General features: G+C 41.8%; 1 protein-coding gene across 3 annotated transcripts in view; it reads right to left on the reverse strand.

The window, feature by feature from the left end:
- Nucleotides 1–1,222: 1,222 nt before the first annotated feature.
- Nucleotides 1,223–22,513, reverse strand: part of arhgef10la (Rho guanine nucleotide exchange factor (GEF) 10-like a) — a 124,828-nt gene continuing 103,537 nt past the window's right edge. For 2 of the 3 annotated variants that reach the window (XM_058054589.2, XM_078798403.1), the window contains 5 exons: nucleotides 22,351–22,508; nucleotides 18,651–18,793; nucleotides 8,882–9,053; nucleotides 3,117–3,239; nucleotides 1,223–3,048 (listed from right to left, as the gene is read on the reverse strand). In XM_058054589.2, coding sequence (XP_057910572.2) covers nucleotides 2,495–3,048; nucleotides 3,117–3,239; nucleotides 8,882–9,053; nucleotides 18,651–18,793; nucleotides 22,351–22,508 — 1,150 coding nt within the window. In that variant the 3' untranslated portion in view covers nucleotides 1,223–2,494. Of the gene's footprint in view, nucleotides 3,049–3,116; nucleotides 3,240–7,006; nucleotides 7,195–7,394; nucleotides 9,054–18,650; nucleotides 18,794–22,350; nucleotides 22,509–22,513 lie in introns of those variants that run through there. The other variant, XR_013630250.1, reaches the window with a different exon arrangement.

A 22,513-nucleotide genomic window follows, 5' to 3' on the forward strand; every position in this document is an offset into this window, starting at 1 on the left:
AACAACCAGACTGTTCTGGGCTGGAAAGGGATGACAATTAGGGGTGTCACAAGACAATACATGAGATTAGGTCGAGAAAAGTACAATGGAAAAATATTGAAATATATGACAATATTAGGGCTGCAGCTATCAAATATTTTAGTAATTGGATAAAAATAGTTTTGCTTGTTTAAAGAGAAATAATAAATTCACAAGAAAAAAAATAAAACATTTGACTAAGTAATGAAAGTTATTTAGATAACTGAGTGTTTTATTTCTTAAATGGACATAGTGCATAGTGGAAGTCCCAAAATGATGGTAAGCCAACAAAAACACAAGCCAAGAACACTAGTCACTCAGTCACGCAATAATAAATGAACTAATAAGTCCATGAGAAAAATACTTTATGGCAATGGCGTAACCAAACAAGTCACTTTTCCACACAATACAGGTGAAAGGAAAGGTGTGTTTCTTACCGCTGAGTTGTTTTATCCAGCAGCGGCGACGGAGACGGCGACCGCGAAGCATGGCGTTCAAACTGATACACGTCACGGTGTTCCAAATGCTGTTTAGCCACATTTTTAAATTTTTTTTACATTTAATTTTCCTTCTCCTTCGTCTTCGTTGTCCTGACACTTGTGCTAGCCGCTTCAATCTTCCCGCGTCTTCAAACACTCACTTCCTTCTTCCGCCTCCGCGTGGGTGACGTAGGCACGTTGGTGACGTAAGCGTTAATTGAAAACCGCCGGAGACAATATATCTATGGATGTGAATGGATGTATGAATAAATGTGATGTGATCTACTAATTCAGTTTTAATTCAGTTCTACTGTTTACTCTTTCTGTGTGTATTCCTTTATGTTCAAACAAACTAGGGTTTATATGGGGTGATATTTTTTTTCTGAACCAGCAATCTTGTCAGATTTTAATCTCATGAGATCTTGTGACACCCCTAAGGAAAACAAATCAGACTTTTTCTACAAGAAACTCATACAAGACAAGGATTATGACACAATATTAAGGAGAAAAAAAACATCTTATCTTTTCCAAAAATAAAAAAATCCTAATCTTTTGACAATAAAGTAGTAACTTTATAAGTAAAAGTCATATTTTTCAGTTTTTCCATTCTAAAGTAACAATATTGAAAGTCAAAATTCCCACAGGACCTCGAGGCAACACCCTCTCTGGCGACCTTCCATCGCTGAATTGGATCATACACAAAACAAACAAACAAACACAAAATTTCAACAAAATGCTTACTTTTTGACCTGAAAAAAAAATAAAACTTCATGATTATTTACTCCCAACAAAATATAAACACTTTTGCCCCCATCTTTCATGAGCTGAAGTCAAAGATGTAAAACTGTACACAAAAAGCCTATCTCTCTCGAATACTGTTTACAAATCTGACTACATCTGGGAGTGAGCATTCATAATACATAATTCATAACCTGTCCACCTGGTAGGTGTGGCATATCACTCCAAATGTGCAGTTTTACTGTATTGTGGCAAACCATACGCCTTAAAATACCGTATAATCCTGATCCAGGGCATCCCAGACCTGCTCAATAGGTGATGTGTCCTGTGAGTATGCTGGTCATGCAAGACCTTGGAGGTATTCAGCTTCCAGGAATTGTGTACAGATCCTTGCGACACAGGGCCGTGCATTATCATGCTGCAGCATGAAAGATGGGAGCAAAAATAATAATAATAGTGTTGTGTATTTCTTTTTCAGTATTGCTCTAATCCTTTTACTATTTATTAGATAAAAAGAAGTACTTGGCGCAACATGTAAAATCTTTCTATCAGACATGTTAAAAACATTAGTATTTAAAAAAAATGTGCAAGAATGTTTATGCGGTTTGTTTCATCGTTCTTCATCGTGCAAGCGGCGCTTCGGGCTACTGCGGACGCAACAGCACATTGTCCATCATGAGACGTTCACATTGAGCAGGACGAATGAGAGGCTAATGGAGTGAAGCTAACAACGTCGTACGCAGGCTGACCATATGAAAGACGTCCATCTCGTGGACTTCACGTTCAAAAAAGCCACGATGAGGTGAGGCAGAAAGACGAACCGGACGAGTTGGACCCCAGTACCCCTTTAACTGTAAGATGTTGAGCATACGCTGTACAATTGAAATAAACATTTGTTGTCTGTTAAAGTCAAAGTGCATAAGGGAAAGTCCACTCCAAGCCTGCAGGGGGTGCTAATGTGCTTTTCAAGCTGTTTGTAGAATGTCCACTGTGTTTGGCACTTATGATATTTGCTGTGTGGACGCTGTGATGCTCACATCATTACATGCTGTGCTCCTATTGGTTGCTTTGCTGCCAGTAGGGGCAGAAACACTGAGATGATGCTTCTGCTTCCGTCTTTTCGATTTTTCTACCAGTCCACCCGAGACGGACAACGTGGTAGCTTCCATCCTCAAACAGTCTTGAAAGCAAGTGGGAACTCAAGTGAGGTCAAGCTGGGTTCTTATAAATACTCAAGTCCTTGGTCTTTACGTTCCAAACTACACAGTCAGTGGGAGCTGCCACACCAGAAGAACGTTTTCTAAAGCCTCCCCACTTGTCCGAGCACCCCCCACAGGCGCTCCTTCTCTCAGCCTCCGAAAGCCTTTCCCGCCAGAGATAATGGCGGCAGAGACCACTCTGTCCTTGCTCCTCCCGTCCTTCTCAGAGGGACGCCCCCGCACCCACATCTCAGGGTCATCGCTGAGCTCATATATGGACCCATCTTCCACGCTGTGTTCCAAAGACTCCAAGGACGAATCGGACGCCTCGTCTCCCAGTGCTGTCAGCGGCCTCCCGGGCAGCCCCGACGTGGAGCGCAGTTTGTAACGCAGGAGGACACCGCGACCTTTGCCCCGCCCCTCGCCTGGCTGGGCGTTTGACTGCTGCAGGGACTCCTGAGAGGACGTGTCGCTGTGTTCCTCGCCTCCGCAGGCCGAGTCCGGTCCATCCCCCATCGAGTCCCTCTTCAGAAGGTCGGGAGACAAGGTGCTGATGGTGGCAGCGAGGAAGTCCACGGGCCCGCAGTGGCCATTTAGGGAGATCATTCCCTTTCCTGTGGTATGGAGGAGGAAAATATTCAATTGTGACGTTAAGGAGCTTTAGATCATTTCACAACCATACCTGTAATCTTGGGAATTCCTTCCAATTTGGGAACTGGCAGAGTGATAATTATGCCTTGGGCGGTACCAACCCACAGTAGCCCTTGACAGATAAGCAGGCTGGTGACTCGCATGGTCTCTTGGCCTAAAATGTCAAGAAAAAATGACAAATTTATGAAAACAATGAGAAGAAATATACAGTTGCTATTCTTTATGAAAAACTAAATGCTAAAAAGGACCTATTATGCTAATTTCCGGCCCTTTTGTATTGAGCTGTGGACTCCTATAGAGCAGTTCCACACAATAACCAGCACAAAACGCTTTCTAGATCTTCCAGAATCTGCGTCTATTCCACCTGTATTTCCTTGGATTTCCGAAATGGTCTGTTTTAATTTATTCTACCCACAGCCCCGCCTCCTGGCCCGTCCACTCCACTGTGATTGGTCAGGCATACAGCTTGTGCACAGGAACGCCCATATAAGGGAGGCTAAAAGAATGTCAACCTTTTCGCATTATTCATTCGTTCATTTTCTACCGTTTTTCCTCACGAGGGTCACGGGGGTGCTGGAGCCTATCCCAGCTGTCTTCGGGCGAGAAGCAGGATACACCCTGGACTGATGGACAGCCAATCACAGGGCACATATAGACAAACAACCATTCACACTCACAATGACAATAGACAATTTGGACATTCGTGGCTAAACAAGGAAATACAATAAATGCGTACCTGAGTAGCAAAGCGTTCAAGTATATTCGGTATATTCAGGCAGCAAAAGTAATGAGTATGATGTCACATTCTAGTCAGTTTGAGATAAATCGCAAAAAAAAACAAAAAGAAAAAACAGCTTGAGCAACTTATAGCATACGGATGGAATTAAAGAATTGACTACCAAAAGATGGTTGTTATTGCATTTCACTGTCAACTTGACCGACTGTTTCTTGCACTTTGTGAAGTGTGCTGATAATCCTTGAGGATCGTCGAGGATTAAGAGGTAACACTCTCTGTCTCTCGTCACAGTTCCCAGCATTCCGGATGATGCAAACCAATGCACACTTTTCTGACGTGAGGTGTTGCACTCATCCACTTGTTTTTTTTGCAGTGCTGCAATTGTGCCGCAAGATAATTTGTGCAGACTTCTGGTAAACATGTGTCCTTTGATTCCCGCTACCAAAGACGCACAGAAGCATGGTTTTGTTGCGGTCTTGTTTTTTTCTGTTTTCACATTTCATCTGTCAGCTCCCGTTGTGGCCTTGGTTATCCATAGAGGCTTTTTCCCGTAATGCCTGTAATTGAATAACACCAACACCCGTGTGATCACACATCTGTGAAAATGCTTATTTACTTACAGTACATGTGTGTCTTCTGCGTCTTGCTCCCTCCCATTGTCATTGATGTGAGTTTGCAGACGTTGCAAGCTTGCGTCTGAAGGTGTGTTCACACTTGTTATGTTTATTTTGGTTCTGTGTTGTGTTTCATCTGTTAATACTCTTCGCTTGATCAAGTATGAGAGCCGTCATCCGGACCACGGCGTGCACCAAACGAGCGGACCGAGACCCATCTCTCTTGCAAATCAGCTACGGTGTGGTTGAGCTCAAATGTAAACACGACACATACCAAAGGCGTGGACTAGTGATAAAACCACAGCAAAAAGCACACAGAAATGACAAATATATAACAAAAAATGCATACATCCTGGACTGGTCACATATAGACAAACAACCATTCACACTCATTCACACTCATACCTATGGACAATTTGGAATCGCCAATAGAATGTGGAAACTGGAGTACCCGGAGAAAACCCACACACACACACACACAGAGAACATGCAAACTCGAAACAGAGAATCGAACCCAGGTCGCCCCGATATCCTGACTGTGTGACCTATGTGCTAACCACTTATTCACCGTGCGGCCTAATGATAATAACAACAATGATAATAATAATAACATGGTCTAATGTGGGCTGCACGGCGGTCGAGTGGTTAGTGCGCAAACCTCACAGCTCGCAGACCCGAGTTCAAGGCCATCCTCGGCCATCTCTGTGTGGAGTCATTTCTCCGGTTTCCTCCCACATTCCAAAAACATGCTAGGTTAATTGGCGACTCCAAATTGTCCATAGGTATGAATGTGAGTGTGAATGGTTGTTTGTCTATATGTGCCCTGTGATTGGCTGGCCACCAGTCCAGGGTGTACCCTGCCTCTCGCCTGAAGACAGCTGGGATAGGCTCCAGCACCCCTGAGACCCTTGTGACAATAAGCGGTAGAAAATGAATGAATGGTCTAATAATGATAATAACAATAATAATAACATGGTCTAATGTGGGCTTGCATGGCGGTCAAGTGTTTAGTGCGCAGACCCGAGTTCAATCCCACCCTCGGCCATCTCCGTGTGGAGTTTGCATGTTCTCCCCGTGCATGCGTGGGTTTTCTCCGGTTAGTCCGGTTTCCTCCCACATTCCAAAAACATGCTAGGTTAATTGGCGACTCCAAAATGTCCATAGGTATGAATGTGAGTGTGAATGGTTGTTTGTCTATATGTGCCCTGTGATTGGCTGGCCACCAGTCCAGGGTGTACCCCGCCTCTTGCCCAAAGATAGGCTCCAGCACCCCCCCAAGACCCTTGTGAGGATAAGCGGTAGAAAATGAATGAATGGTCTAATATTGCAGTCATAACTCACGACAAGCTAAAATGCTACATCACTTCCTGTCCGCCATCCATTCTGCTCTTGTTAACCAGGAACACATTTACTGCAACACACACGAGTTTCATTTCTGTCTAAAATGGTGTGTTATCTCCTACATTCCAATATAATACAAATATAACGGTGACTGTATTGGTGTTATTTCATGTCTACAGGGCTCTATTAACGTTAAAAGCCATATTTAGAAGATGCAATAACTAGAAAAATATTCAATTTAGAAATAAGTAATCCTACTGGAAATTCACTCATCGCAGTCAGGTCTGGAAGCAATTAACGGCAATAAACAGGTATAGCAGAATATAAAAATAACCAAAATATTAGTTTGGAATATTTGAGTGATTTGCTGTAATATGTCACAAAAGCTTCCCAAGTCTTTGTTTTGGAAGCTACAGTCAGACATATTGAGGAAGACATGGATTTGCTCACGAAAATTATATTGGAACACACTCAGAAGAGAAAATCCAGCCTGATTGATATAAACAAAAAGTGTAGACCAGCCAGCAGAGAGCTCCTGTTCAATAGAGGATCTTTGGTCAACGGCAGCCATCACTTGTGTGCATTTTCGATCATGAAAACAGCCGTCACGCACTGCTGCTCTGCAATGAGTGTAGCTGTTGCAAAAAAAAAAAATAAACCTTACAACGCAAGCCTCCAGTTCTGATTAAATAATTCAGACAGTTACAAACTTCACAGGACTATGTGTATTAATGCTGAAAAACATTTCCCAATTAAATTCTATATCCACTTGCCAATCCAGCGTCTCCCCATAACACCGAGCTGTGTCTGAGCTGGCAGCAAGTTGATACCGTTCTCTTTTCTCTTTTGAGCTCCACAAATCCAAACTAAGTCAAAGATCAGTCTGCCTTGTATGGACCCCAAATACATGAGCCCAGCAAGACTTTCTTTGCTGTGACTCCCACCCGGGGGCCAAGCCTCCAGGCTGCAGACGCCACCCCCAATCGTATTTGATGAATATTTCAAGGAGAAGCGCCGGTGCTGGGTGAGAAAATGACCCCCGGGTTGCCCTTTATTCTCATGCTGCACGGCTGTAGGGTCTGCCCTGTTTATACCCCCACCCCAGTTGAAGGATGAAAACAGAAGGTGGTGTTTGCCAAGTCACCATGTTTCGTGCCGACAGACCCCCAAATATGAATGCTGCCATTAAAGCAAAGTATTACCATTAAACAATCTGTTTTGTGTTTCGACTTGACTTCCAGGTTTTGTTCGAATTTCCAAACAATTCTCCCATAATGCAAAGTGATTGAATCTATTAGAGGCAGGAAGTGTGGTCATCATAAAGCCTTTTTAACTCAAGAGGGAATACACGAATAAAACTAAAATAAAACACACAACGAAACATGAAGGTGTTATGGAATTAATGCACTGATCTTGGCCTCTTTTTTAGTTTTTTTAGTTTAGTTTTTTTTAGTTTTTTTTTTTAGTTAGTTTTTTTTGTGTGTTTTTGCGTTTATTTTTGTTAAAGGATTTTTGTAGTAGCTTATTTTTTTTTATTTTTAAATGTTTAAATTTTTAAAATTTGTAATTTTTTTAATTTGTAAATTTAATTTAATTGAATTTTAATTTAAAAAAGGGCCTCTTTTTTAGTTTTTTTAGTTTAGTTATTTTTTTTTAGTTAGTTTTTTTGTGTGTTTTTGCGTTTATTTTTGTTGAAGGATTTTTGTAGTAGCTAATTTTTTTTACATTTTTAAATGTTTTAATTTTTTTAATTTGTAATTTTTTTTATTTGTAAATTTAATTTAATTTAATTTTAATTAAAAAAGGCTCTGGATGGATGGAATTTTTAATTTAATTGTATTTATTTATTTTTATTTATTTATTGGTTCATTTTTATATTAATCAAAAATTAATATAAAAAATGTAAATTAAAGATAATTCAAGAAAACCAAATTAACAGAAAAACATCAACTATTTCCATTTCATTTATGACTGGTGACATTGAAATTGTACTCTACTTTATTTTTTTATTCTTATTTATTTATTTTTTTGTACGCTACTTTAATACCAAGAAGAAATGTACTCAGGCCATCGTGTTTATGATATTTTGTGCTTATTTGTCATTATATAAAAGGCATACAGTCTGAATTCAACAGTTATAAGAAGCTAATAAACGTTGAAGCATATTCTTTGACACTTTCTGAGCGTTCGCGAGGAGACCCCTGTTATATTATCACCATCATATGTGGTTATGATAATTAAACATATTGTTTTGAGGACAATATATAATTACTATAATGACGGTATTATTTTTGTGATTGTCTTTCAAAGGCATTTATCAGCATATGCCGATCGGTACTAATCGATGGCCGATCGACTATATGTCGTTGCACAGGTTTCTTGTGCAAAATTTGTAAATGATGAGTGCGCTTCTTTCCTTAGATGATCCTAAATGCATAGTATAGATGCAGTTACCATTAGCTAACTTAGTTAACTGCATTTTTTTTTACACTACTTCTTCCCACAATAGAGGGAAACTTGGCGATAAATATTTCATGGTGACGACGAGAGGAGGCGCACGGCAGGTTATGTGTGGCATCTTAAACGGACTGCAGCGGGGGAGCGAGGGTGGGGCGCTGAGCGGATTTACAGCAGAGTGGAAGAGATGAAACGAGCCAGCCAGAAAGTAGGACAAACAGAGAGAGCAACACATTAACTCAAAAGGAGGTGCGTGTTTGGAAAAATAAGAGCGAGGCGAGGCGAGGCAGCGCAGGAGAGGCCGGAGGAGTCTGCTCCCGCTCAGGTGATCCATTCAAGCCCTAAGGATGCCATTTTTTTTTTTTTTTAAGGCTGCCATTGCATGTCTCCCAGGTGACTCTTTCATTCATATTAATCCCAAGTTTTCACCTCGTGGCTCTACCATGTCTCGGATGCTAACTTATTCATGTCAGTCCCCCAAGTGCAGGAACAGCGGGGGCAACTTCAACGAGATGAGAATACCATTGTGAGAGTCATCAGTGTACTACCTGATGCTCCACTTAATACACATACGAGGAGCCGCCGGAACACACCGAAGAGCACTAGAAGTGTTAAGTGTGTGTGTGTGTGTGTGTGTGTGTGAGTTACCCATGTTAAGCATCGTGGAGCGCGTAGAGATGTTTATCTCTTGCAGTAGCTCCAATGTCTCGGTGTGAAAAAGACGAATGGAAGAGCCCTCAGAGAACGCCATCCAAACGCCTCCGCCAGCACACGCCACGTGTGTGACGCTCACCATCGGGTCAGGGTGGACCTCGAATGCCTGCAACACAAATATTTCTAAAGATAACACAACTGATAAAGATAGACGCACATTATGTACACAATCTAATGATCTGCATGCAAACACTGCATCTGCCAAAGACAATATATTCATATTACTGTATAATAGTTGGAATTGGCGACTCCAAATTGTCCATAGGTATGAATGTGAGTGTGAATGGTTGTTTGTCTATATGTGCCCTGTGATTGGCTGGCCACCAGTCCAGGGTGTAACTCTCCTCTCGCCTGAAGACAGCTGGGATAGGCTCCAGCACCCCCTGCAACCCTATAGTGCAGTCCTATGTAAACATCACACTTCATACCACATATCACTCATTGAACACTACAAAAAACTACAAAAAAAAACAATACTAGACTGTTTTGTGATGTTACCACAAAAGCTGTATAAAAAGCAAATATATGATAATAGCCATAGAACAGGAAATTGAATTTAAAGGGAACCTATTATATTATTTTGAGTTGTGGACTCCTAAAGAGAGCAGGTAAATACAATAATTTACAGAGAAAGCTTTCTAGATCTTCCAGAATGTGCATATATTCCAGCTGTATTTCCTTGGATTTCTGCCCAAGCCTTCGATTTCTTGTTTTCGTCCGGGCATGTCCTCTCCACTGTGATTGGTCCCACTCCCAAGGACTTCCAGACGACTGCCGAAACCCATGTTCTAAATGTGTCTGTTTTAGATGTTGATAATAAATGAGTAAACCCTTTGGTTTTCGTCCGGGCATGTCCTCTCCATTGTGATTGGTCCTACTCCCAAGGACTTCCAGACGACTGCCGAAACCCATGTTCTAAATTTGTCTGCATAGATGTTGATAATAAATGAGTAAACCCTTTGGTTTTCGTCCGGGCATGTCCTCTCCACTGTGATTGGTCCCACTCCCAAGGACTTCCGGACGACTTCCGAAACCCACGTTCTAAATTTGTCTGCATAGATGTTGATAATAAATGACTAAACCCTTTGGTTTTCGTCCGGGCATGTCCTCTCCACTGTGATTGGTCCCACTCCCAAGGACTTCCGGACTACTGCCGAAACCCACGTTCTAAATTTGTCTGCATAGATGTTGATAGTAAATGACTAAACCCTTGGGTTTTCGTCCGGGCATGTCCTCACCATTGTGATTGGTCCCACTCCCAAGGACCTCCGGACGACTGCCGAAACCCATGTTCTAAATTTGTCTGTTTAGATGTTGATAATAAATGAATACACCCTTTGGTTTAGGAGCTACTGGTAGCTGATGAGGTCCTGGTTGGAGACCCCTGACTTACCGTGTATTAATCAAGTATGAGTGGTAACGTAGGTTTGCGTTAATACGAGCAGACAATCTTGGCATTACCTGTGTTTAAAAAAACTCGGGTCGACACCCCGATTGCGGTAAAAAAGGATATGAGCTAGTAATGGTGAGCTTGTAATTTGCATGCATTAAGATAAGACGTAATAATGCTTCATGGACAATAGCTTACTTACACAAAATAAACGCAGTGAGGACACATGATAAACTGTTACTTACAGCTTGCGCTTCTGACTCTTCAACATGACCAAGTAACATTGGAAAGGCATCGAACGTCAGCAACAGTTTGGCGGATTGTCCAGCTTATTTTTCTCCTCACCTTCTCCAAACACTTCTGCTCGCCTCTTTTGGCAAGTTTGCTGTCCTTCAAACCTGAACAAATCTATCCTGAAAGCCACTGCTCCGTTCTAGCACGGTGAAATCAGAGCAGTGAAACAGTGCAGCAGAGCTGGGGGAGTGCAAGCCTACAGCTTCTATCCGAGAACGGCCATATAAGGAAGTCCGATGTTAGAAAATACTCTCTTGACACCCACATTTCAGAGCCATCCCAAACAGGGCTCATTACCAAATGCGCAAATCTCATTATCTGAAACTTTGGCATCGTTTTACACCATAATCCCTTTAAAGCAGGGGTCTCAAGCACGCGGCCCGCGGGCCAAATGTGGCACGCAGGACACTAGTTTGAGGCCCCTGCCTTGATATGAAGGTTTAATGAAGTTTGATATGGATGCTGTATGGTATCATGTACCCAGAAAAAAAATTATTACGTTTGATTAATGTTCATGTTAAAGGTTAAATAACTGTTAATAGTTATCCTCCCTATCCGTGTGGAAGTGGTAAGTTTTTGGCTATTTAAGTTTAAAGGAAATAACTTGAAGGCTACCGTTTAGGTCGCTAGGTCTCTAGTTTGCGAGTTAGCATGTGTCTCAAGACCCTGCAGTTGCGCAATATGTTGTAAATAAAAAGAGTATAAATGTGACTATAGTCGTGTTTTGTCATGTCTACAGGGCTTTAATAATGCTTTGTTCATTTTAATCTGAAATAAAGAATTTGTCTACCCACCAACTATATGTGGTTTCTTAAGTTTTTATTATTTGCCATTTTATTATTATTATTATTATATTTATTTATTTATTTATTACTGATTGATTGATTTTCTTTATTCTTGATTTGTTTATTTATTTCTCAGCTTATTTTGTGTAGAAAAATTAAAAAGTAAGTGGAACAGTGGAATGTTTTATCAGAGCTTTTATTGTAGAATTTTTTTTTTAATTTTTAATTTTTTAATAAATGCGTTTTGTTTTGTTTTTTTTAAAACCTGATGCGGTCTCACCCAGACCCGAGCTCCTGCGGCCCCCAAGTAAATTGAGTTTGAGACCCCTGCTTTAAAGATACATAGAAGAGCTACAGTACGATATGAGCAATACACTGAACTAAATGTCAATAGAATGCACATTAATTTACTCATCATAAATAGCATGTAGCCAAATTAAGTATATAATATCGATAATGTAATAATGCATAAAGACTACCATAAATATCACCAGAGTGCTGACAGTTATGGAACCTGGATTGACCCCATTACTGTGCAATCAAGGGAATGGGCAAACATCTAAGACCATGTGATGCCAACACGATCGATGGATGCAACCCAAGTTTGTCTCCTCGTTCAGCGGTTTAGCAAGCGTCTGTCACATGTGACGTGTTTCGCATCACCCACTCGCCTTCGATTTCTTCAAGCACAAAACGCAACCACGGAGTTGCAAGCACTGGGGCATAATGAGCAGCTCGAAAACAAACGCAATTAGCCTTATCGAGGCAACACAAGCAGCCCTTGCGGTCCGAGGCATGACAAGACCCGCTTTGAGCATCATCTTGGCGCTCGTATCGTTGTCAGCACTGGTCGCATGAAGGCGCCGCAATTAAGGGTAAATGCGAGTGAGCAAAGATGAGAATAAACACCCCCACCCCCCAACCCTGGTCGACAGGGATTAGCACCTGTTTGTGCGCCCTTGCCGGCGGGTCCTTTCCTTTGTTTGAAAGGCGGCCTTTGATGTGTTTTCTCTTCTAATTGGCTCTTCGGCAGTGGGCGGCGGCTCAAGAGTCAGCATCAGAAACCCTGACGCACACGATAATGACGTATTTCATAACTCTAGGATACAACACTTCAATGACCCGGCAAGTTAGCAAAGGAAAGATTGTCACATGTAAAAGTTTCTTTGATTCTTTGTATTATACCAAATAACAATGCTGGGACACGAGGCCAAAAAATCAGAAAAATCACTCCACACTCTTTATTGGTCTCTGGTTCTACCATATCTTACTTATTGTGTGGAAATATGAGGTAATAACTATAAAAGCAATCTTCACTCGCTAAATGTACTGCAAAAAAAGGTCAGTAAGGATAATTCATAATGCCGCCTACAGAGAACATACTAACTCCTTATTTCTAAAATCACAAATACGGCTAAAAACAACCAATCCGGAAGCAGTTGATGTTTGCTAAATACAAGGATGAAGAGTCTTGAACCAGTCATGATGTGCTACGAGGTGCATTATTTAAAAAAAAAACAAAAAAACCTTAAACTGGATTATAGAAAGCAGGAAGTGAACAAATGTAACAGTTACTGATTGTAAAAGTATTGATTTTGGGTAGTGGTGTGGCTTTTCATGAACAAACGGGTCAAAAGAACTAGAAGAACGAATGAACCGCCCATAAAATACCAGTTCAGTCCGTCGGTTGTTTTGTTTATGACCGACATAGCACCAGTTGGTGAGTTGTTGAGTCGGAACAAACGTGAACATGAGTGAACGGACTGACTCGACACGACTGACCGTGTCTATGCACAGAGGGGAGATCACCAATTGACCGAAATGAACGGCTATTTTTACCGAATGAAGCGGAATGATCCTGTTCACTGAAATGAACGGTTGATGAAGGCGCATCGACATGCAGTTCTTGTGTCGACGTATTTTTTGCGTCGATGTCATCGATGACGTTGAGATGTTGTCCCAGCCCTAATTTTTTTGGGAGGTATCGACATCGGTCATGATCTCTTGATGGCAAAAACATCTTTCACTCTTTTAACGTGGTAATATTGTCGAGATGCATAAGCAAGGCCTAGCACAGTGTGCCATTGCTGCTGAAGTAAGACAGTCGTTTTAAATCAACAAAAAGGTAGACCAAAACAATCCGCTGTTGTCGTCGGTGCCATCCAGTGCAGTCCGATAACCATCAGATGCCATCAGTCCAATAACCATCAGAGGCACTACGGGAAAATGGTTTTCCGAACAAAAAACGTGTTGAAAAACCTTTTCTTCTTCAACGCCGCATAATTGCGCATTTGGAATTTGCACAAACACGAAGAAAGTTTTATTCTCTGATGAGAATCCGGTCCTGATGGCTTTCATTGTTACTGGCTTGACAAGGAGATCCCACCTGAGATGTTTTTCCAGACATCAGAGTGGAGCCTTTGCAATCCGGGTTGCTTTTTCCTTCCGTGGAACAATGGAGCTTCAGGTTGTGCAGGGACATCAAACGGCAACTGGCTGTGTGGAGATTTTGCAGGAGGCATCCCTTATGACTGAAGGCCCTCGTCTGTGTGGTAATGACTGGCTTTTTTTTTCAACAGGACAACGCAGCAGTTCACAATGCCCGCATGACAAGTACTTCTGCCAGAGGAATTACATCATTCCTTTCGACCATCCTGCCTGGTCCTATGATCTAAATCCAGTTGAGAACATTTGGGGATGGATGGCAAGGGTGGCTTATAAAAAAAATGGACATCAGTTCCAGACAGTGGATGCCGTCCATGAAGCCATCTTCATCACATGGAGCAACGTACCCATTAGCCTCATGGAAATTCTGGCATCAAACATTTGCAAAACAATTTTTGAAATGATTAACATTAACTCATTACCAAGTCATTCATTCATTTTCTACCGCTTATCCTCACAAGGGTCGCAAGGGGTGCTGGAGCCTATCCCAGCTGTCTTCAGGCAAAAGACGGGGTACAACCTGGACTGGTGGCCAGCCAATCACAGGGCACATATAGACAAACAACCATTCACACTCACATTCATACCTATGGACAATTTGGAGTCGCTAATTAACCTAGCATGTTTTTTGGGATATGGGGCTGCACGGCAGTCGAGTGGTTGGCACGCAGACCTCACAGCTAGGAGACCTGGGTTCAATCCCACCTTCGGCCATCTCTGTGTGGAGTTTGCATGTTCTCCCCGTGGGTTTTATCCGGGTACTCCGGTTTCCTCCCACATTCCAAAAACATGCTAGGTTAATTAGCACTCCAAATTGTCCATAGATATGAATGTGAGTGTGAATGGTTGTTTGTCTATATGTGCCCTGTGATTGGCTGGCATACCAGTCCAGGGTGTACCCCGCCTTTCGCCTGAAGACAGCTGGGATAGGCTCCAGCACCCCAACGACCCTCGTGAGGAAAAAGCGGTAGAAAATGAATGTTTTTGGAATGTGGGAGGAAACCGGAGTACCCGGAGAAAACCCACGCATGCACGGGGAGAACATGCAAACTCCACACAGAGATGGCCGAGGGTGGGATTGAACTCGGGTCTCCTAGCTGCGAGGCCTCCGCGCTAACCCGTTACCAAGTCCTTTTTTGAAAATTCTTCAGCCATGGTCTTAAACGTTTGATTTTCCTATTTCAGTTTAACGATTGTTTGCAATAAATTGCTTCTCCAGATTTGTTTGGTCTTACTTCCATTTATTCTTGTTTGTATTTTGAAGCTCGGATTCTAACATCCTGAAGTTCAACAGCACAAGATGTAATTTCTTGCAATTTTTCAACTTGGTGTCTTGATAACTAACAAATTGTGATAGTGATTGACAGCAGTGTCACTCCGCAGAAATGTCATTCCTGGTCAGACAGGTAGGAATAGACGTATAGCGTGTCCAATATGTAAGTAACCCCGCCAAGGCGCATGCATGCACCACCAGTCTACAGCCTTGAAGTGGTCAGTGAAGGTTGAAGGCAGCGATGCGTCACACTCCTCGACATCAACAACAGCTCGCCTTAACACTCCAAGCCGCAGACGCTACGACAGCTCTGAACAGCTCATTAGTCCTCGGTCACAACAGGTGACAGGCTGTCCTCCGCTAGGCTCAGAGTCAAGTGAGGGGGGCCGAGTGGGTGAAGTAATGGAAAGAGGAAGGAACAAGGTCTGCCAGTCAGTATTGATCAAGCTCGGAACATCCACGGGACGTTCTGCTTTGTTAGCATTTTCAAAGATTTCTACAGCGACTGCAGCGATTGGGGCATTCAAAAGCCGTCACAGGAGTGTGTCATTTAAATGGCTTAACTGAAAACACATTAAACCCAACCAAGATTTCAGCCAACTAAACTGTGCTATCACCTTGCAAGCGGAGGACATATAATCCACATAACTTCCAAATTCATCCTGAGGCTACTTGGAGCTTATGACAGGGTATCTGCATCTTATATGGCTGATGATTTATTCATGCTTCACAATCCTCACTCACCGCTCAGCTTTGTCAGCAATACACTTTATTGTATTGCGACTCGGGGGCAGTGTGCATGTGTTCCAACAGCACAAAGCCGAGCGCACGACGCTGAAGATCATCGAAGTCTTAGGGGATAAGCGGCGTCAAATAAGACAAGGAGCATCCGGGCAAATGTATGTCCAGGCATGCGTCCATATTGGTGGAATAAATGGTAATGGTAATGGTTTAATTTCATTTGAACATGCATCAGATTACAATTGAATGCATCACATAATCAGTTCACAGTTCCACATGTCCAAAAGGAGTAGGAAGAAGCAAAGCTTATTAAATCCTACCCATCCATCTGGTACTTTTACAATCAGTAACTGTTACATTTGTTCACTTCCTGCTTTCATAATATGGTTTAAGTTTTAATTTTTTTGTAATTTATTATTTATTTATTTTTTGTATTTTTTTTGTCACGTACCAAAGTACGAGGTGATATGACCATACAATGACATAACGGGTACCATAGTAACTGTCAATATGGTAATGGTAATGGTTTAATTTCATTTGAACATGCATCAGATTACAATTGAATGCATCACATAATCAGTTCACAGTTCCACATGTCCAAAAGGAGTAGGAAGAAGCAAAGCTTATTAAATCCTACCCCTCCATCTGGTACTTTTATAATCAGTAACTGTTACATTTGTTCACTTCCTGCTTTCCATAATACGGTTTGAGTTATTTTTATTTATTTATTTTTTTTAAGTAATGTACCTCGTACCAAAGTACGAGGTGATATGAGTATACAATGACATAATGGGTACCATAGTAAGTGTCAATATAGTGATATATATAGCACATCATGACTGGTTCAAGACTCTTCATCCTTGTATTTTTCCACATACTGAAATGCTATGGCTTTTTAACGTAGTCCTAGCATAGAAGTGTTTCAAATGTACTTCTTCCCTGAGATCATATTTCTCCTCTCTTGTAGAGAAGTATTGGATGACATAAAGCTAATACACACATGCGGCTTGCCAAGTAACATTTTCGAACCACATGTGGAGAGTTCCGCTTCGATACGCACTGCAGTGCATGTGAAATCAGCCCTTTCCGAGGCCACTTAGGTGAGGTGTAGATGAGGTTAGCAAAGATGTAACCAGTCCTGACCCTTAAAGCTCTGCGGAAGATTAAGAGCGGTTCAGACAGCCACGGACACTCGGTTCATTAAATCCTCGTCTCTGGAGGAACTGAAGGAGAGGTCCCTAACTGACCCATCGCACCAGTCTCCGTTTTGACCGTTCTTTAGACGTTGCTGCAAAAATACTTGAGATTTTCTTTGTCTAGCTTTGTAAGTTTTCCATTGTAAAGAGTCCAACTACACCTTGTTTGCACGTTCCACTTTCCACTATTATTTTGTTTTGACAGTCGTGTCGTATTAATATAAGATTAGTAGGTTTTCAGAGGAGATCACAGTTACTCCCTGAAAATTAGAAAATCTGGATGTACACTACCGCTCAAAAGTTTGGGATCACTTGCAAATTTCTTTGTTTTCCAAAGAAAAACACATTTTCATGCATTTCACAAACATTTTTTTCCATTTCTCAAACATTTTTTATCCATTTCAAAAACAATTAAAACGAATCAGATGATTTTCAAATCACATCAGAATGGCGACGCAGCATGACGGCTGCTACAATTCATGGGGCAAGTTGGACGGTGCCCCAACAGATGCAGCATTTGGCTCTATTGTGGGAAAACAAATGTTCATTTTCAATTAGGATACATTTGAAAAGTATGCATTGTGTGCATTGTTTTTTTTCCGGGTTTTCTTCCCACATTCCAAGAACATACACTAACCGCTCAAAAGTTTTGAATCAGAAAAACTAATTTTCATGCATTTCACAAATATTTTTTTCCATTCCACAAACATTTTTATCCATTTCACAAACAATGAAAATGAATGAGATGATTTTCAAAGAAGGATGTACATTTTTGCATAGAGGCCTACTATCAACAACTGTCAGTCCTCTGCATCAATCTCCTGGTATGGCTGCTAATCCAAGTTCATCATTTTATAAGGCTAATAGATGATTAGAAAACACACCTAAAAAATCTAAACTAAAAACTAAAATATCTTACCATACCGTTAACTACTCCCTTCAGAGAGCAGCACAAACTGGGTCTAACAAGGACAGAAAAACGCTGCACAACTGTGCAAGAAGACAAATATCTGAGAGCGTGTAGTATTAAGACAAAGACGCCTCACAGGTCGTCACCTGGCAGCTGCACTAAATAGTAGCTGTCAATCATCATTGTCAGTATCAACAGTGAAGCGGCCACTTCAGGATACTGGACTTCATAGCAGGATTTCCAAGAAAAAGCCATATCTCAGACTGGACAAAAACATTTCCGAGCGATCCCAAACTTTTGAGCGGTAGTGTATTTTGTGATGTTTATTTTGGTTTTAAATACAAATGAAGTTTGTTTGTTTGTTTTTCTCGAGCTACTGCAATGTCTGACACCACTACACATGTTTTGTCGTAACATGTTTTGCCATCCACAAGAATTATATATAATTTTTTTTAAATTTGTTGTTGTATCAGGACATAAAAAATATCGCACAGGTGATTCTAATGTCAGCATTGATTAATCTGAGTATGATCACTGTATTTTGTTTGGCTTCAAACTGAGTCGCAGCAGCACAGAATATGGCCAAAAAATAGCTGAGCCAAAGAATGAGGATATTTGCAGTAACAAGATAAAGTGTGATATGATGTTGCCCTGCAATGATCCCATTACCTGAGTGCTGAGACTGGCGACGTCAACCACCGTGACTGAGTTCCCAGAGCTCGCCCACACCGAGTCGTCTAGTACCAACAGTGTCCTCACCGGCTCTGAACCCAACCTCACACTTCTGCAGGACTCCGGGTCCCAAAGATCATCTGTCAAAATAAAGTACAATATATCACAATGTTAAGATTGGACTTGGTTGCTTATTGACATGAGTAAACAAATCGCAAAGAGGACACAAAATAAAAAGCCTGACACTTCCAAAGACAAAATGTGTTGTGATGGCAGCTGCACGTCTGATAACCTCGTCTGTTTCCAGTTCAACACACCATCTAGTTCCCTTCCTTTCAGACTTGTCATCCTCGGTCACGGTCAAACTTTGACATGCTGCACACATCTCGATGCAGCAACTAAAAGCTTGGTGTTGTTAACTTTCATTCATTCATTTTATACCGCCTCTCCCAGCTGTCTTCGGGGAGAGGTGGTCGCCAGCCAATCACAGGGCACATATAGACAAACAACCATTCACACTCACATTCATACCTATGGACAATTTGGAGTCGCCAATTAACCTAGCATGTTTTTGGAATGTGGGAGGAAACTGGAGTACCCGGAGAAAACCCACGCATGCACGGGGAGAACATGCAAACTCCACACAGAGATGGCCGAAGGTGGACTTGAACTTGGGTCTCCTAGCTGTGTGGCCTGCGCGCTAAACGTTCATTCCAGCTATGGTTTGTATTCATTCATTTTCTACCACTTATCCTCACGAGGGTCACTTTGGGGGGTGCTGGAGCCTATCCCAGCTGTCTTCTTCAGGCGAGAGGCGGGGTACACCCTGGACTGGTGGCCAGCCAATCACAGGGCACATATAGACAAACAACCATTCACACTCACATTCATACCTATGGACAATTTGGAGTCGCCAATTAACCTAGCATGTTTTTGGAATGTGGGAGGAAACCGGAGTACCCGGAGAAAACCCACGCATGCACGGGGAGAACATGCAAACTCCACACAGAGATGCCCAAGCGGAGAATCAAACCCAGGTCTTCTGACTGTGGCCAGCTCATTCATTCATTCATTTTCTATCGCTTATCATATCAGATCAAATCATAGAAAAAATCATAGAAACAATGAGGTTTTTTAACACTATTAGAGCTCTCTAGACTTGAAATAGCAACCCTATAGCCACCTTTATATATTATTCATTCATTCATTCATTTTCTACCGCTTATCCTCACGAGGGTCGTGGGGGTGCTGGAACCTATCCCAGCTGTCTTCAGGCGAGAGGCGGAGTACACCCTGGACTGGTGGCCAGCCAATCACAGGGCACATATAGACAAACAACCATTCACACTCACATTCATACATAATTTGGAGTCGCTAATTAACCTAGCATGTTTTTGGAATGTGGGAGGAAACCGGAGTACCCGGAGAAAACCCACGCATTCACGGGAAGAACATGCAAACTCCACACAGAGCTTAGAACTTAGGTCTCCTAGCTGTAACCACTCGCCTATGTATTTTATAAATACATATGTATTTTCCAACTGACTTTTCCTCCTAATTTTCCGCCACACTCCATCATACGTCAACATCACATCTTTATGTTTGCACTTGATCCACATTCCGACATCTCCATCGCCACTTCTCTCCTGTTCCACTTGGCTGGAGTTAGAAGGAAGCAGACCTTTTCTCTTTTGAGGATTAATCACAAGGACCACTTTGCGGCTGCCATGGAGACGCATGATAAATTAAATTACATAAGCATTTCCTTTGCTGCGCATTAATGAAGTGAAATTAGAGAGTGGGCTGCACCCCGCCATTTAATTAACATTCTGAGTTGTTTATTTCTGCCTTCCATTGTGTTACAATGCCTTTTGACTTCCGGGGGTTAATTGCTTAGCGTGATATAAAGGTCGTTTCTAAAAAACCCCGCTCATGTTAGTGCCCCCTCATTGCCACTTCACCCCCTCAGCGCAGGCAGTCGATGGTCACCAAATGTGAAATATTTTCCATAACGTGTGTGAATTGCTGAGGGTTGAGGAAGAGCTTGATGAACTGAACACGGCGACGGCGTGCTGTGCAGATTCAAACTCTCATGCGGCAAGTCAGTATTTGGCTGCAGCTGCTGACATATTTTCAGACAGTCCCACGCAGTCAAGGGCGGCTGTGAGTCTTCAACAGATGTCTCAGAGCCTCCCGAGCCTGCCAACTGTCCTTCCTGTGTATACCAAAAACGACTGCTAATATTCATGTGAGGATGCCGCAGCTCCGTGTAATTAATCATTTTTTTTTTGCCTGAAGGAGGCACAAGCCTGTTTGACTTGATAGCGCATCCAGGTAGAGAAGCGCTGCTGAGGAAAGACTAACACTTCATGAAGTTGACATGTTGTCTTGTGCAATGCGGTAGTTTTCCTACAGCCACATGGAAAAATCACAATAAATGACAAGTACGCCGACAATTTGATTTACTGAATAGCACATCACATGTGGCAGGGAACGTGAACATAATAGATGCCGTACTACATGAGCCCTGCAAGCCAGATAAAAAATGCGGTCTCATTCTGTGAACTGTGAAAAAGGCTAATAATAACACCAGTCAATCAATCATCATTCTCTCAAAAATATAACATCACAATGCACTTTGGTTCCTATTGAGTCAATGCATGTCTCCATGGAGACCAGGTTAAAAAAATTCACTCTAATATTAGGGCTTTTGTCACATGAAGTCAAAGGGAATGCAAATGACCATATTACCAAACATCTGAAATGGTCATCGATTCTCAGAGTTCCACAATGTATTATTATTATTATGAAGTTATTTATATTATGGACTAATAATTACAAGTCATGTCTCTCCAGACAAAATATTTAGAGCAATGATTTTCAACAAGTGGATCAGGGTCCAAAAGTGGATTCCGGGTGCATTACGGTCGGGCTTCATTGCTTTGAGGTGCGACCCCAGGATGCAAAGAGCAGGACCAAATGCAGGTAAAAATATTTATTTTTTGCAAAAAAAAAAAGCAATTCAAGAAGCAGACAGCTAAACAGCTAACAGCTAAAATAATGCATAAGGCTAAAAACAACCAATTAGCTAAAAATGTCATCCAATACTTCTCTACAAGGGAGGAGAAATATGATCTCAGGGAAGAACTACATTTGAAACACTTATATGCTAGGACTACGTTAGCATAGCATTTCAGTATGTGGAATCAAACTATGGAATGGATTGAGTAAGGAACTTATTTAACTTATTTTAAAAAAGTGAAAGCAGGAAGTGAACAAATATAATAATAATATAATAATATATATGACTATATCGACACTTACTATGGTACCCATTATGTCATTGGATGGTCATATCACCTCGTACTTCAGTATGTGACAAAAAAAATATATATTAGGAAAGCAGGAAGTGAACAAATGTAACAGTTACTGATTGTAAAAGTACCAAATGGAGAGGTAGGATTTAATAAGCTTTGCTTCTTCCTACTCCTTTTGGACATGTGGAACTGTGAACTGATTATGTGATGCATTCAATTGTAATCTGATGCATGTTCAAATGAAAATAAAACCATTACCATCACCAAGTAGGAAGTTCCATACAAAATAAGGGTACACGGACAAACTGTCACGTGGGAACCCACACAGGGCGTGACACTGTGTCTACCTTTAATGTGGAAAATATGTGGAAGAACCTTACCACTGTCGTTTCTCCCATAAACCATCATGGTTCCGTTGCGGAGGCCAGCAAAAAGGAAGAGAGAAGAGTGTTTCAGGCACAGGACGGGGCAACCCTCGGGATTGTTGAGGGTCACGAGGCACTGAGCCGCAGTGTCCACGCTGCCGTAGACCAAAATCCTGAA

The sequence above is a fragment of the Doryrhamphus excisus genome, linkage group LG18 (assembly GCF_037039965.1).
Source record: "Doryrhamphus excisus strain RoL-2023G ecotype Guam linkage group LG18, RoL_Dexc_Guam_v1.1, whole genome shotgun sequence".
Taxonomy (NCBI): Eukaryota; Metazoa; Chordata; class Actinopteri; order Syngnathiformes; family Syngnathidae; genus Doryrhamphus; species Doryrhamphus excisus.